This window comes from Gadus macrocephalus, chromosome 14, assembly GCF_031168955.1.
Source record: "Gadus macrocephalus chromosome 14, ASM3116895v1".
Taxonomy (NCBI): domain Eukaryota; kingdom Metazoa; phylum Chordata; class Actinopteri; order Gadiformes; family Gadidae; genus Gadus; species Gadus macrocephalus.
This window is the reverse complement of record NC_082395.1, coordinates 20,249,466-20,263,860: the sequence shown is the minus strand read 5'-3', so window position 1 is coordinate 20,263,860 and position 14,395 is coordinate 20,249,466. Positions and strand designations below refer to the sequence as shown.

The 14,395-nt window shown below is 45.1% G+C and overlaps 1 protein-coding gene across 1 annotated transcript in view; it reads left to right on the top strand.

The window, feature by feature from the left end:
* The first annotated feature begins 8,955 nt into the window (after window positions 1–8,955).
* Window positions 8,956–14,395, top strand: part of igdcc4 (immunoglobulin superfamily, DCC subclass, member 4) — a 56,342-nt gene continuing 50,902 nt past the window's right edge. The window contains exon 1 of the mRNA XM_060072069.1: window positions 8,956–9,392. Within this exon, the coding sequence (XP_059928052.1) occupies window positions 9,326–9,392 (67 nt within the window). The 5' untranslated portion in view covers window positions 8,956–9,325. The remainder of the gene's footprint in view (window positions 9,393–14,395) is intronic.

Here is a 14,395-nt window from a genome sequence, read left to right as displayed (position 1 = left end):
CACCACCAGTGTAGTCACCAGCAGAGTAGTCACCACCAGAAGAGTCACCAGCAGAGTCGTCACCGCCAGTGTATTCCCCAGCAGAGTAGTTTCCACCAGTGTAGTCACCACCATTGAAGTCACGACAAGGGATCCAAGCGGATTGAAAGTAATTGATGGAATTTCATTCATGAGCTCCGCTGCAGTCATCAAGTATGCAGCAAACCTTCGAGTAGAGCAGGGTCTATTTTATGTTTGTCGTTTTCCTTTCCATCTATAGCTTTTAGCTAAATGCACTATCCTGCTTTGGTCACAGGATGGTGCTAAAGTATTTATTTTCGTGTGAAAAAAAAAGAACACGTAAACGATCCGTCTGAAGCATCTCTCTGTATAGCTGTATTGATTTATGATTAGATGTTTATTTGTGCATAGGCTTAATAGTGGGCTGGGAATCAAGAAAGGCTATTTGTATTCATCAAGCATGACTTGGGCATACCAAAAATATAATACAATATTTACTATTCAGTTTACTAATTTACAGCTCAGACATCGAGGCCTATAAATATTCTTGGATTGAACTTGTATTAACTTTGAATGCATCCATCCATTACAACCTTTCAAACAACTGTGCGCACATGAAGAGTAAAATTAGCTGTGATGCAAAGGCTAGACTCAACACTAGGCCCAGGCGAGTTTCTGGGTTCCATAAACATCCGGGGCTTAGCCCAGAGGGAAAATGAAAATGCGCTCGTAGGGTGCGGCACATTTTCTTGCATGCTTTAATGTGCATGCATATTTTTTTATAATGCTTTACCTAAATAAACGAAATAAGTAGTTTATTAGAGCTTTAAATAGCTACCTGACTGTTGTGCTGCTAAAGTTCCATTCAAGTTATTTCAGAGTAAAATGAATACGAAGTAAGTGAGACTACCGTACACACATATATATATGTATATATATATATATATATATATATATATATATATATATATATATATATATATATATATATATATATATATATATATATATATATATATACACACATATATGGATCTGACTGGGGATAAGATAGGTTAATGCACTTGAGGTGGTAAACAGTCTGGTTTTATTTTTAAACTGTTTATTCTCTTGCCAGAAGGACTATCTAGAACAGGGATGGGCAACTTTCATGATAAAGAGGGCCACATTTTTCATCATAACCATCGGAGGGCCACATGACTGCACACTTCAACTAAACGTGAGCTGAGAGAAGCTACACAATTTTGAATTTGGTAGATATGATTTCCTGTATTCTGGTGCATTTTGGGGATGGCCACTACTTAAAAAATCATCCAGAATCATAACCTATGTACGGTATGTTAATTGAACCAACATACGTGCTCCTGCTCAAACAGCCACATGAATGGTCAGTATTTTTATCAGTGCAAAGGGCTCACATACATCATCATTCAATGAAGTCAAAAAACTGAAAAACAGTGGCCCAACATTAAGTGCAACAACTCAATGAACTCAATGTCATGTTGCTCAATGAACTGAAGTTGTAGTAGTTGTAGTGGCGACTTAAGTGGATATCTTTAATGACTGATATCGCTTCTAAGCAAACTAGACGCATGGGTTTGCCTTCGAATTCTATGAATTCTTCTCATCTTTCTTGACCGAGTTTTCTGTAACTCGATCAATTATTATTATTATTGTTATTATTATTTATTTATTTTATCTTAATTATGTGCGGGCCTGACTGAGTGAGGACGCGGGCCGCCAGTTGCCCATCCCTGATCTAGAAGGACTAGGCTACTTCATTGTCCCTGGAATCCCCATGTTTCTTTCAAAATAACCGAACTACCATTAAAATCATTTCATCACTTCTAGACTGAATTGAATTAATGCATATAGTTACCAGTAAATATACCAATAAATATTGATAAAAACAATTACATTTAAATGTATTAATTTTTTCCCCAAAATTATATTCGGGGCTATTTAAATAATATCCGGGGCTTTAGCCCCCAATAAAGCAGCCTGACGCCACTGCTTCGGCCTATGTTAGATTTAAATGTATAAGACCAATAATAATACCACGTTCTAATTGATTTTACCATACAGTTGCTCCTGTCTTTTTGTTTTTAACAAACTCGCATTGTGAAGTCTTTCTCAGTAGGAACTGAAAGCAAGAGAATGAGAGAGGGAAATAAAAGAAAGCTTCAACATAACATAAAATGCATTCAATATACTCCTTGTAGCACACTCTTGACCCTCAAACCTCCTACCCTTGGATGTAGCGACACAAAAGCGGAACAGAGCATAAGAATAAGAGCATACATCGCCCACACCAAGTTGCCACTTATTAATGTATTGATTGAATCTATCGGTGGTGGGTGTTTATACAGGAGGTAATCATTGATCAGAAACTGGTGATGGAAAAGCGCTGTTTCTTGAAGATATACGGACGCTGTTCATGTCGCGTGACCATGAGGATGGAAACATTTGCAATTTTACAGTTCTCCCAAGGTGAAGGGATTATACGGTGGTCATAGGCCATGGTTTGTTGGGGCAATTTAATAGACTCCGGCCTCTGCTCTTGACAACTAATGAAACTTGAAATATGTTACCTGAACTGATATTATGCTCCGACATCACCATATCATGCTACCTCAATATCATTCTGCGTGTATGTGTGTGTGTGTGTGTGTGTGTGTGTGTGTGTGTGTGTGTGTGTGTGTGTGTGTGTGTGTGTGTGTGTGTGTGTGTGTGTGTGTGTGTGTGTGTGTGTGTGTGTGTGTGTGTGTGTGTGTGTGTGTGTGTGTGTGTGTGTGTGCGTTTGTGTACGTGCATGTGTGTGTGCGTACGTTTGTACGTGTGTGTGTTTTGGTGTGTATGCGTGTGGCAGCGATAAGACTGCATTTATTTAGCTCTTTCCCAGCCACTTTTTATGATTCTTTTAAACTAAAGATTGTCCTTAAATGTTTTGAAAATGGGATTCCTGCCTATGTATTCCTGCACTAATACTCGCCTTGTGTTTGAAGCTTTTTATATGAATATCTATAGCAGCCACATGCTATACTTTTGGTTGACCTTTCTCTTTCTGCATGTGGAATAGAGTGCATGCCATTTTGGAATTCAATGAGCACAGATGATTATGTTTAAGGTCCGCATGTAAATCTCCCGCTGCTCTCGGGCAGGCAGTACATTGGATTTCATTCTGGCAATAAGTTGTTCTGCTTTTCCAAAACCTTTCAGAGAAATAATGAGGAAGTTTCAAAAAACTCAAACTGCTTCTTTGTTCTGTAAATCTGCTTGTGTACCACATGTTGAGATGATTGGATTCCAATATGGTACTGAAACTGAGCTAAATATGACTGGGCAAAATATTATTACGTTCAATAGCGTTAACTGAATCTCCATATGGAATGCACAATGTTCCATAAGTATATGCCGTATAAAATTATCATGAAATTGACTTACAATTCATGTGTCAGTCAATTTTTTCTTTTAAATCAAATGAGCACATTAGTCTATTATTTGAATTCAAATGATACATCTCTGATTCATTGATATCAAATGAGCACGTTGGTCTATTATTTGAATTCAAATAATACATGTCTAAATCATTGAAATCAAATGAACCAGTTTGTCTATTATAGTTCAATAATGCCTCACTGATTCATTGTAATCAAATGAGCACATGGCCGATTGTTTGAAGTTCAATAATACATCTCTGATTCATTTTGGCAGTATGTGGCGTCAATTAGATTTTAATTGTTGTTTGATACTAAACTCTGAGGCTTATTTACTGCTTGAGAACCCCACTGCTTCCACCACACTCACCACACAAAGCAATAGAAAATGTTCATGTTCATGAAAATGTTGCCACAGTGTTATTAATAAAACGTGAAGATGATTGTGTGGATCGAAAGGTTATTCAAAGCGTTCCGAAGATAAGCTTTGATTTGACAGCAGTTAAATATCTTGTTTCTCTCACATGCTGCATTATATCTAACTTTGGATGACTGCTCTTACTGCACCTCTTCTTTATCGCCAACATTTAGTTTCCAGAAATAGAGGTGATTTACTGCTTACATCCAGGAATGAGTGATTAAATTATTGCCTCTGTCTGGAGAGGAGAGATGAAGAGAGAGGGGAGGATGAGAGCGAGGAGGAGGAGAAGAAGAAAGGAGGAAGAGAAGAGAAGAGAAGAGAAGAAGAGCGAAGAGGAGAGTATAAGAGAGGAGGAGAGGATAAGAGAGGATGAGTGAGGAAGAGTGTAGGAGAGGAGATGAGAGGTGAGAAGGAAAGAGGAAAAGAGGAGGAGAAGAGAGAAGAGGAGTGGAGGAGAGAGGAGAAGAGAGGAGAGGAAGAGGAGAGACTGGAGTGTGTGGGTGGGGGGATTTCTGTGAGCCAGATGTCATTTAAAAATACTCTCAAATGGAGATGTGTAATGAAACCATCGGCCCAGCTCCCTGGGTGGAGCTATTGACAGGATAATGAAATGGATGATTCGATGGAGCTTCCTCTTTGTACCCCGTCCATCACACAGCGCGGAATGGTTCACACAGGGGTAGGAAGCCCAGCACAACGTGCAGCCCGAGCTCGCAGGCTCCATGTGGGGCTGTGAGCTATTGAATGGGCTACACAGAACAACATCTGTATTGTGTCTCCACCTTGCAGGGGTGATGGGAGTATGTGGTCTCCATGGGCTCATCACAGGCTTTCAAACCCCTCCGGTGAGAGCGGACAGGAGATCCCCGGAGGTCAGCAGTCACTCTGAAGACACAAGATTATACCCAAATGTTAGGTCAAATATTAGGAGTATGGATGTACTAGCCGCCATCCGAAGCTCAGCCCAAGCGATATGGCAAAGGTTGGGAAGATTTGAGACCTTCGCTCCAACAATATCTCCTACCCCCATAATCAGCCTTATCTCTAACACTATCTCCTACCCGCCTGTTCTCCTCATCCCCTACACGACCTCCTACACTATCTCCTACCACCCTGATCAGCCTTACCTCGTTCACTATCTCCTACCACCCTAACCTGCCTCATCTCCTTCACTATCTCCTTCATTATCTCACACCACCTCTGTTCTGTTCCTATCTCCTACACCACTTCCCCCCCCGATCGCTTTCTGCTCAATCTCTCTCCCTTCCCTCCGTATCAATATTCAGTAGTTCAAGTCTAGACGCAGACTTTTTCACAGCGCTTCCCGCCATTGTCCTTAAAAGAAAACACCTTGTGCATCACTCTCCCCGTGACTGTTCAGGTCGTCGTGAGTGCTATTGTGAGATGGAGTCGCCCGGTCATTCGTCAAATCCCCCCCCCCCCCCCCCCCAATTTCTCCCCATTCGATCTGATTCTCCGGCCACGGGAGTAAATGCAGTCTAAATGAGTAAAGAACCTGCTTGCGTTGTAAGACACTCCACGTACCCACGGGTGCTCCAGACTCGGCCCGACGCCAGCCAGCGTTGTCCCCCCCCCCGCCCCCTCCCTCCTTCCCCCTCCCTCTCCCTCCCTCCCTCTCCCTCAGTCCCATGCGCCACCGTTGTCTGGGTTTCTATGGAGACCCCCTCCTCCACCGTAAGCATGCCGAGGGGGGCCCCCCCCACCCCCCAGTGGAAGGAGGAGGGACAACATTGTGACGCCGCGGTTGCACACCGCCCCTCATTTGCATATGCAAACATGAACCATGGACTGCTGGGCGCAGCGCTAGTCGGCTAAACCTTTAGCCCGCTCAACCTCCACATTAGCTGATTAAACTGGGTCTGGAGGCGGAAGGGGGGGGGGGGGGTTGAGGTAGACTTTTCAACAGCTGGGTTTGACTCAGAGTAATATGGTTTCATCCGAGTCGATGAAGATACAAGAAAGTATGACGTCTACGCATATAAACTGGACCTGTATCAAAGTCTTGATCTAAATCCATGTTCAAGATTCATCATACAACCTTTTTGATTTGTTTGGATGTTTTTTTCGCAAACAAGGCCATCTGTAGGAGACCTTTCCCCCCTTGGGAAGCCCTCCTTAGCTGCTCTGCTCTCACCTTTGCAGCAGGGGGGTGGTTGGGGTTCTCAGTCGGATCGCTCGGAGAACCAAAAACAGCCTCTGTGGTCATCAGCGCAACAGCAGCCACGACGTCATGTAAGCTGGAGACAATCCTGGCCTATTTCCATCGACGATGGAAAGGGGGCAACAGAAATGGATGACTTTTCCTAGGTGCTTCACCTGACGCTTTGCCATTTGGACTATGAACATAACGAGACAAAGCCTTTGTGCCACACTTTAATCAATCTTGAGCAATTGGATTCTAATTTTGATAACGTTTCTTTTGTGGAAGCCTCTTGCGCTTTGGGACAAAACGTTATTAACCTCTCTTTTAATTATTCCTGAACCCCCCCCCCCCCCCCCTCCTCATTATAACCTTGTCGTCAGGATCTTAGCAGAGGTTCGCCGCCTTGCCCTCTTATACACCCACTATCAACTTGTTTTCCCTCATTTCCTACAGAGACGTGCTGCCGCCAGTTAAATCTAATAATAACCCACAGTCCTCATCTCGTTTGTTAAGGACACAAACACAACAACAAAAATGTGGTCATCGCTGCCAAGATAAACAAGTAAAACTCCTTCCCTTGACTCGAACAAGACACGTTGACCAGCATAATGGGACTCAGTGGGGCCGTACATTCACCGGGGGTATCATTTCTCTCCAATTGGCCCTTTCTGTCTTTGGATGTGCCCGACAGCTGTCTCTGGGGCCTGAACTCGTATGAACTGTGAGAGAAGGCATTCTTCGGAGGGACGAGACTCCTGTGATATCTGCAACACATATTGGGTTGACCTGAAGAGAAGGGGTTTTGAATGTAGTCACGAGAGCTTGTCGTCCAATCACAGCAACAACGGAGCGCTTGATGTGTGGCGTTCTGCTGCCGCAGCTGCGAGACAGACTCTCAACCTGACAGAGGGGGGTCCTCTATTGGTGAGGCTGGTTGGGTAGCCCCCCCCCCCCCCCCCCCCCCCCCCCCCCCCAACCAGGAACATCATTCAGGCAGGATATCAAACACTGTCCCAGGCTTGTCGGGGCCTCAGGTGAACGACCAGGTTCACCCACAGAATGAGTGTCGGATTATGTATCGTTTCAGCTGGCAAATCAAATCTGTGAGCACTCATTTGCGCATGTTGTATACATTCTGTCAAATCCTAAACGGAGAGACAAAGGACCACCTGGGAACAATAGACTGAAATATACACAGGTCTAGAGCCGAACGAGTGGGCCTGATATGAGCATGTGCTCAATAGAGGTGGCAGAATTAAGGGAATCTCTCCTGTGCAAAGGCGTTTATATTGTAGCACGCTGTGATGGGATTGCGGAACAGCTGGTAGTTTGTTTTCATTACGTGTTGGCAGCTGGGAGGAGAAACAGGGAAATTACAGCTTGACCACAATCACAGAGACCGGAGCGACGTAATCAGAAAGGCACCGGCACTTGCTTTTTATGATGCACCTGGGAAATGGATTCATCCTATTACATTTCATCAGTTCAAATCAATCTGGTATTACACGTTAAATTAATATTTTCTAAACAGATAACTTGTTAGATGTGATGTCACACGAAGGGGAAGAATTTACTTTCTATGTTTGAAGGTGAATTAATCCATCATCCTAGAATGTAGTGTGCTGTGGCCTTTTTCCTATTCGTTTGAAGGAGCCATTATTGTACATTTATCAGTTGACATTTGAAATAGATGTATTTGATTGTTATTGTTATTCGCGTATCCACGCGGTAACCACGAAGGAAGCATCAATGTCGTCATAGCCTATGTTACACAATTAAATTCCTTGTTTTTATTTGTCTCTATTTTTGTCGGGGGAAGGACATTAAGGCGCACTCGGTGTGCTTTTAAATGGATAGGCTATCAATTGAGTCACCGGTAAGTGCCTCTCCTCTCCTCCGCGTCTCGGAGACGAGCAGAGCGCGCGGCGGCCAAGCCGTGAGGCGGCGTTGCGTTAGCTGAGCAACAGCGCAAGGGAGGCCAGCCTTTTGTTTGCAGGGCTGGCTCCAGCTGGCTCGCGCTGCTACGTGTTTGCATACGAGAGTGAGCGGGTCCTTCAGCAGCACATGGCGCACGAGGCCAGCTCCGGTTCTCCCCCGGACTGGAGCCTCCATCGTCCCCAAGAGAAATACCCGCTGCCTGCCTCCCTCACTCTCCCCCCCCCCCCCCCCCCCCCCCCCCACACACACACACTCACATACTCCCACCTCGTTTCTGGCCTTCCTCAATGCTCTTGTTTAAAGAAAGACCATGTGCGTCCCCCCCCCACCCTGGACTCCCTGTGTATCCCGAAGACCTCAGTCACATGGCGGTGTGGATGTGATGGGACGAAACACACGTCGGTGGAAACAAGCCATCGGAGTGGAATGCTCCATTTTCAGTAGTAATGTGTTACATGTGCCCTCACGTGGTTCTGTTCTGTGGTCCGTCTCTCTGTTGAACCATCCTCCGTGCTGCACCCCCTACAGCAGAGCCGTCAGTGCACCGTAATCCAGTCAAAACAGCCTATTTAGAAACATGCCTATAGAGAAGTTGCAAATGTGTAGCCTATTGGAGGGAGATGGAGACGTTTCTCAAGCAAATACCCGCGGATGCTCAAGCAGTCATTTTAATAGTTGTTTTTGTTTGGCAGTAGCGCAGATCAGGGACTTTAGTTCGAAGCATTGGAAGTCAGTCGAACATCATATTAATAAGGAATGTGAAACTAACTTTACCCTCGGTGATCGATACGCAGATAAGCGCGCCATACAATCACCGAGAGCTTCTCTTTGCGTTTCCATCGCAATCACAACACCGACCGGTGGGTTGTCTGGCGAGGATTTCGTGTGTGTGTATGCGTGTGTGTGTGTGTGCGTATGTGCATGTACAGATCCGTACAAACACATATCCGTGCGCACACCACGTGCGTGAGAACGTGTAGGCGCGCGCACGCGTGCTTGAGTGTGTGTGCGCGCGCGCACACACAGAGGCGAGCGTTTGTGTGTGTGGTACGCACGCGTATGTGTGCGCGCGTGCGTGTCTGTGTGTGTGGAGCAGCAGCAGCGGCCAACACACACACTTTCACTCACAACATGGCGATGAAGCGCCGAGAGACACGACGGCTCGCCGCCGATTAACGGGATACCTGCTCGCTCTGCACACTCCAGGATGAGTATCCAAACACCGCTCGGTTAACACATATTCCTCCTCTGCGCACCACTGGAGACGATCGCTCGTTTTCCGCACATGCATGCTCGCGAAACGGCGGAGCTGATTGTACACACTCACGCTGCTGTTACCCCTCTGGTGGATATCAAAGGCTTTACATGGCGGTGAACAATCTCCTGGTGTTGTGTCTACTTTCGCTGGCGTTGTACGGTCAATCCAAGCAAGGTAACAAAACTGAAGCTTTTACTTAGGGGGGGTTAACGTCTTGCTTGATGCCTACATTGAGTGCATGCATGTGCGGGCTGTCTGATGTACCCCAAGTGCGGTTTCCCCCGAACATGCACACGGGATGAAGGGGGGGACCGACTTAGTCAGTCGTATGCCGAACACCTCTATGGGCTGGATGCGGTGGGCTACTGGGTTTGCGTGTTTTGTATTGCTGCTCGCGGATCGAAGCCTGCACACTTTGTGAATGATCCGTGTTTCTCTAATCATAAGGCATTAGCCCCTACTAAGTTGCAGCACGTCTCCGCGTCCGCGCTGTCCTCTGCAGCGCATCATTCTGCCGCTGGGCGGCCCTGCTCTTTGAAGCACCAGCGCAATGTGAGATCAGTGTGCTGATCGCAATGATTACAACGAGGGGTACTGGTGCTTTGTGATGTGCGAAAACGTGCTAAGCCAGTGCTACGTCGAGCCCCGTTCGTTGGAAAGCCATATTGGGCGCAATCCACTTTTTGGCAGGCAGCAATTATGCGATTATACCCCCTATCCTATTCAGCTGGGGACACTGCCTTCAGATCGTGGGGTTGCTAAACACGGGGCTGGAAACTTCGTGGCTGTCTTGTCATTCTTTTTTTAAATGTGCACAGTAGGTCTATTGGTGCAACTTGTGGACTTGTGTGCATTGAGGTCAGCGATCTGGGCAGTGGCGGAGAGTGACTACATGTTACTCACTGGGTTACAAACGGTATATTAGGTTTAGCAGGCGAGCCACCGCTGTAGGCCTATTTGCATGACAAAGACCCGTTTAGAAGTAGGTCTGCGAGAAGGATCACTTTAGGAAAGCAACCCATGGCCCTCATGTCGCCCGTCAGAGGGAACACGTTATGTGACTGCTTCTATACAACTCATTAGGCCTGTTACTTAATCACCTGCATAAGTAATTACTCTACCTCAAAGTCACCCAGGGGGGGCGTGTAGGCTACTATTAGGGTGGCTGGTGTGTTGTGTGTGATTCATTAAGTGTCTGAGTGAGATGTTAAGAGGTGTGATTGTAATGCACTGTAAACATAACCCTAGCCATGACTGTGTCTGCTCTCCATTATATATAACAGGTTTGTGTGTGTGTGTGTGTGTGTGTGTGTGTGTGTGTGTGTGTGTGTGTGTGTGTGTGTGTGTGTGTGTGTGTGTGTGTGTGTGTGTGTGTGTGTGTGTGTGTGTGTGCGTGCATGTGTGGGCGCGTGTGTGTGGTCTGAATAGTTTGATCATTAGAACATGAAACATAACGTTGTCTTGACATCTAGTACACAATGTAGTCCTTAAGCTTCGATATTTTAACTTTATTTTGAACATAAATTTATATTTTAAGTAATATCGGTCGCTTGAATACAACACATAACCACCAGGAACCTCTGTATAACTGAATAGATATAATATGCATATATACAACAATAGTATATTAAACTCTATTCCAGAACCATCTTGTATCTTGTTATCCTCTCTAAATGATTGCATTGTCTTATTTTAGTAGACTGACCGACACAAGCAATAAACACCATCTGCTTAGTCCACACCCATAATACCACTTTGTATTTTTTCTTTATTATTTACAGTTGGCTGAAAATATTATAAATATCAACTAGGCTCTCTAAGCAACAGCAGTTGGGTCCTGTTATCAGTGTTGATGGTAAAGGCTGGTTGTTTACCCCCATGTTGGAACAAGAGGTTAATCAGTTGATTCTCTGAAACATTCTACATGCTGTCTCTCTTGTGAAACACTGCCTATTTTCTTATGCATGGATTTCATCCCAGTGTGCTGTGGTTTTATGTATTTTATTTTTCTTATCAGGGAGATGGTATCGGTCAATTTACTTCTCAGTCAGAGATATAATTAGCCTCCCCCTTCTTCTCTGTCTCTGTTTGTGTCTGTCTGTGTCTGTGTCTGCGTCTGCGTCTCTGTTTCTGTCTCGTTCTCGGTCTCTCTGTCTCTTTGTCTGTCTCTCTCTCTCTCTCTCTCTCTCTCTCTCTCTCTCCTGCCTCTCTCTCCTGCCTCTCTCTCCTGCCTCTCTCTCTCTCTCTCTCTCTCCTGCCTCTCTCTCTCTCTCTCTCTCTCCTGCCTCTCTCTCTCTCTCTCCTGCCTCTCTCTGTCTCTCTCTCTCTCTCTCTCTGTCTCTCTCTCTCCCTCTCTCCCTCTCTCCCTCTCTCTCGGTCAGCTGTAATAACCTTCCAGGGTCTACACCTTCATTTACCAGACCCCCTTTTCCCCCAAGAATCTTCCAGTAACCATAAGCGTGTTTGTTGTTACTACTCAAGGATTCATTGATCATTTATAATTGTCTATTTTAACATAGTATTGAATTGTGGAAAGGGACTTTGGAATATAACAATATATTGGTCAAAATATATTGGTCAATATATTGGTCAACAGAAAATAAAAGAGCCATGTCATATTACAGTGATCGACTCACCGATCAAAAAACTTTATGTTTGTAACGATTGCTCCAAAGAGGTAAATGGTGCTCACTTAGTAGACACTTGTTGACTCAAACATAGGTGGATGTTATGTCTGAAAATGATCATATAAATATGAATATTCAACATGGAATGTTAATGCAAATGATATTCGCTGGACTGACCATGAATTATTGGTAAACTTTGATAAAAAATCATGAGCTTTAATGAAAGACTATGTGGTTACCTCACATTATCAGTGCTGTGATCAGTGCTGTCAACAACTTATGTGGCCACATTTGTCATCATTGGCGTTGATAAACAAAATCCAAGGATATTTTTGTGTACATTTCACGTTTATGTGTCCTTGCGTGTGTACATTAATTTGTGTTTGTGTGGGTGGGCTTGTGTGTGTACATGGATGTGTGTGTGTGTGTGTGTGTGTGTGTGTGTGTGTGTACTTGTGAGGGAACATGAACATGTCTGTGTCTGTGTGTCCTTGTGAGGGAACATGAATGTGTGTGTGTGTGTGTGTGTGTGTGTGTGTGTGTGTGTGTGTGTGTGTGTGTGTGTGTGTGTGTGTGTGTGTGTGTGTGTGTGTGTGTGTGTGTGTGTGTGTGTGTGTGTGTGTGTGTGTGTGTGCTTGTGAGGGAACTTGGACGTGTGTGTGTGTGTGTGTTCTACTGTATGTCAGGGTCAGACCGGCGGGGCCGTGCTTGAACTTGTGGCGTAATGGTGGGAACTCGCCGCTGAGAGAAGGGGGGGGGGGGGGGTTGTGAATCAACCAGGGGACGGGTGGTGAGAGAGTTGGAGGGCAGGGGAGCAGCCCTTCACCCCATCCACCAACAAAGACCTCGCTCTGAGAGCTTATTTGAGCGTGTGTGTGATCGTGTTTTTGAGTGTGTGAGGGTGTTTGTTTGTGCGTAAGCGTGTTTTTTGTGTGCTTGTGTGTGTGTGTTTGTTTGTTTGTTTGTTTGTGTGTGTGTGTGTGAGCATCTGTCTGTCTGTTTGTGTGTGTGAGCGAGTTTGTGTGTGTATGATTGTGTGGGTGCGCATGTGTGTCTTAGTTTGTGTGCGTGAGCGTCTTTTTGTGTGTGTGGTCCCCGTTTTTTTCTGAAGATAAAACGAAACAACACGCAACTCAAACCCAATCTCCTGTAATCACTTTCCCGTCCAGCGATGGGATTGGCTCGCCAAACAGTCGTTCCGTCTGGTCACGTGACATGAGGTGGTCGAGCAGACTACGTGAATGGGGTCACTGGGAAGATGTGGAGAAGGCCAGGGTCTATATAGAGGAGCAGGCGTGTGGAATGGATTCACAGATACCCTGTGTCCAACAAGCTTGTGACTCATCGTGGAAGTATGGCATGCACTGTGGCCCCTGCGGATGCTATTCATAATTTATCCCTCCAGGCAATGGCCATTTAATACAGTCGATTTGTCTCATTGCACCACGTGAAATCGATTTATTTCGGTGAATTCTACCCGTGTGTTAACCCGCCAGCCCCGTATTCGATGATCGTGGTTTAGATGAGGCCTCGACATTCGACTCGCGCAGCGCTGCTATTACTGACACAACAAGTCTCCATAGTGGGTGGTTATGTGATAGACCACGTTTGTGACACCTCATAGAGGTCTAAATAAAACTTGGCATTGTAATTAATATGATTATTACTTGTTGCATGCCCAAAAAGCTAAACTTGTTTAAGATCAAATCAAGTCTTATCTTTTCCCTAAAATACATACATTCTTTGGAGACAGTTAAAGCCTGATGTATTCTGAAAATCTTCCAAAGGCATAAGGTACCCCCGCTGTGGCTATACTGAAAGGGAAAGGGTGAAAGGTGAAAGGGATCAAATTACATCCGTCAAATACACTCTGAATGACTTCAAAGACTCACTAATATCTAGCACGGCACAAATGTATGTTCAAAGGTGTCAGTGCTGACGGAGTGAATCTGGTGCGACAAGTGCAGTCAATCACAGGTAAATTGACTGTGGGTATTGTAGTTTGTACGGCGTGTTGCCATGGCTGGTGGTCACACATGCATTTACATCTGAGCAATGGACATTCCTAGAATCGCGGTGTCATGGTTCACACGGTTCTTTCCAGCTTTAAAGACCTCTAGCAAAGCACGTGTGAGTGACCTTTTTGACGGGCAGGGCTCTGAGTGTGTTGCGGCAGTGTTGAATTGATGGATTATTCTTCCACTGACATCCAGGAGTTATGGTTCAAGCTAAATCCCAGTGACATTCCACCAGCAACTCTGAGATCAGTTCAAGGTCATACAAGCTGTTTGTCATTGGAAAACCGATATTGCCATTTAGCTGGGTAGAAAATGAGCCGGGATCCCACAGCTAAGGCAGTGACCTTGTGTAACCTCAGATCCGTGGTTAACAGCTTTTAGACTAGTATAGTTCAGTGTAGTTTTAAAAATCGGCGTCTGTTCATGGATTGAAACAGATTGTGCAATTATTTAGGTGTACACCCAACAGCTGATTTTATTCTATCATGAGGTTGCAAATGGAATGACATGTTTGTCAAAGCAGAGTAGCTAA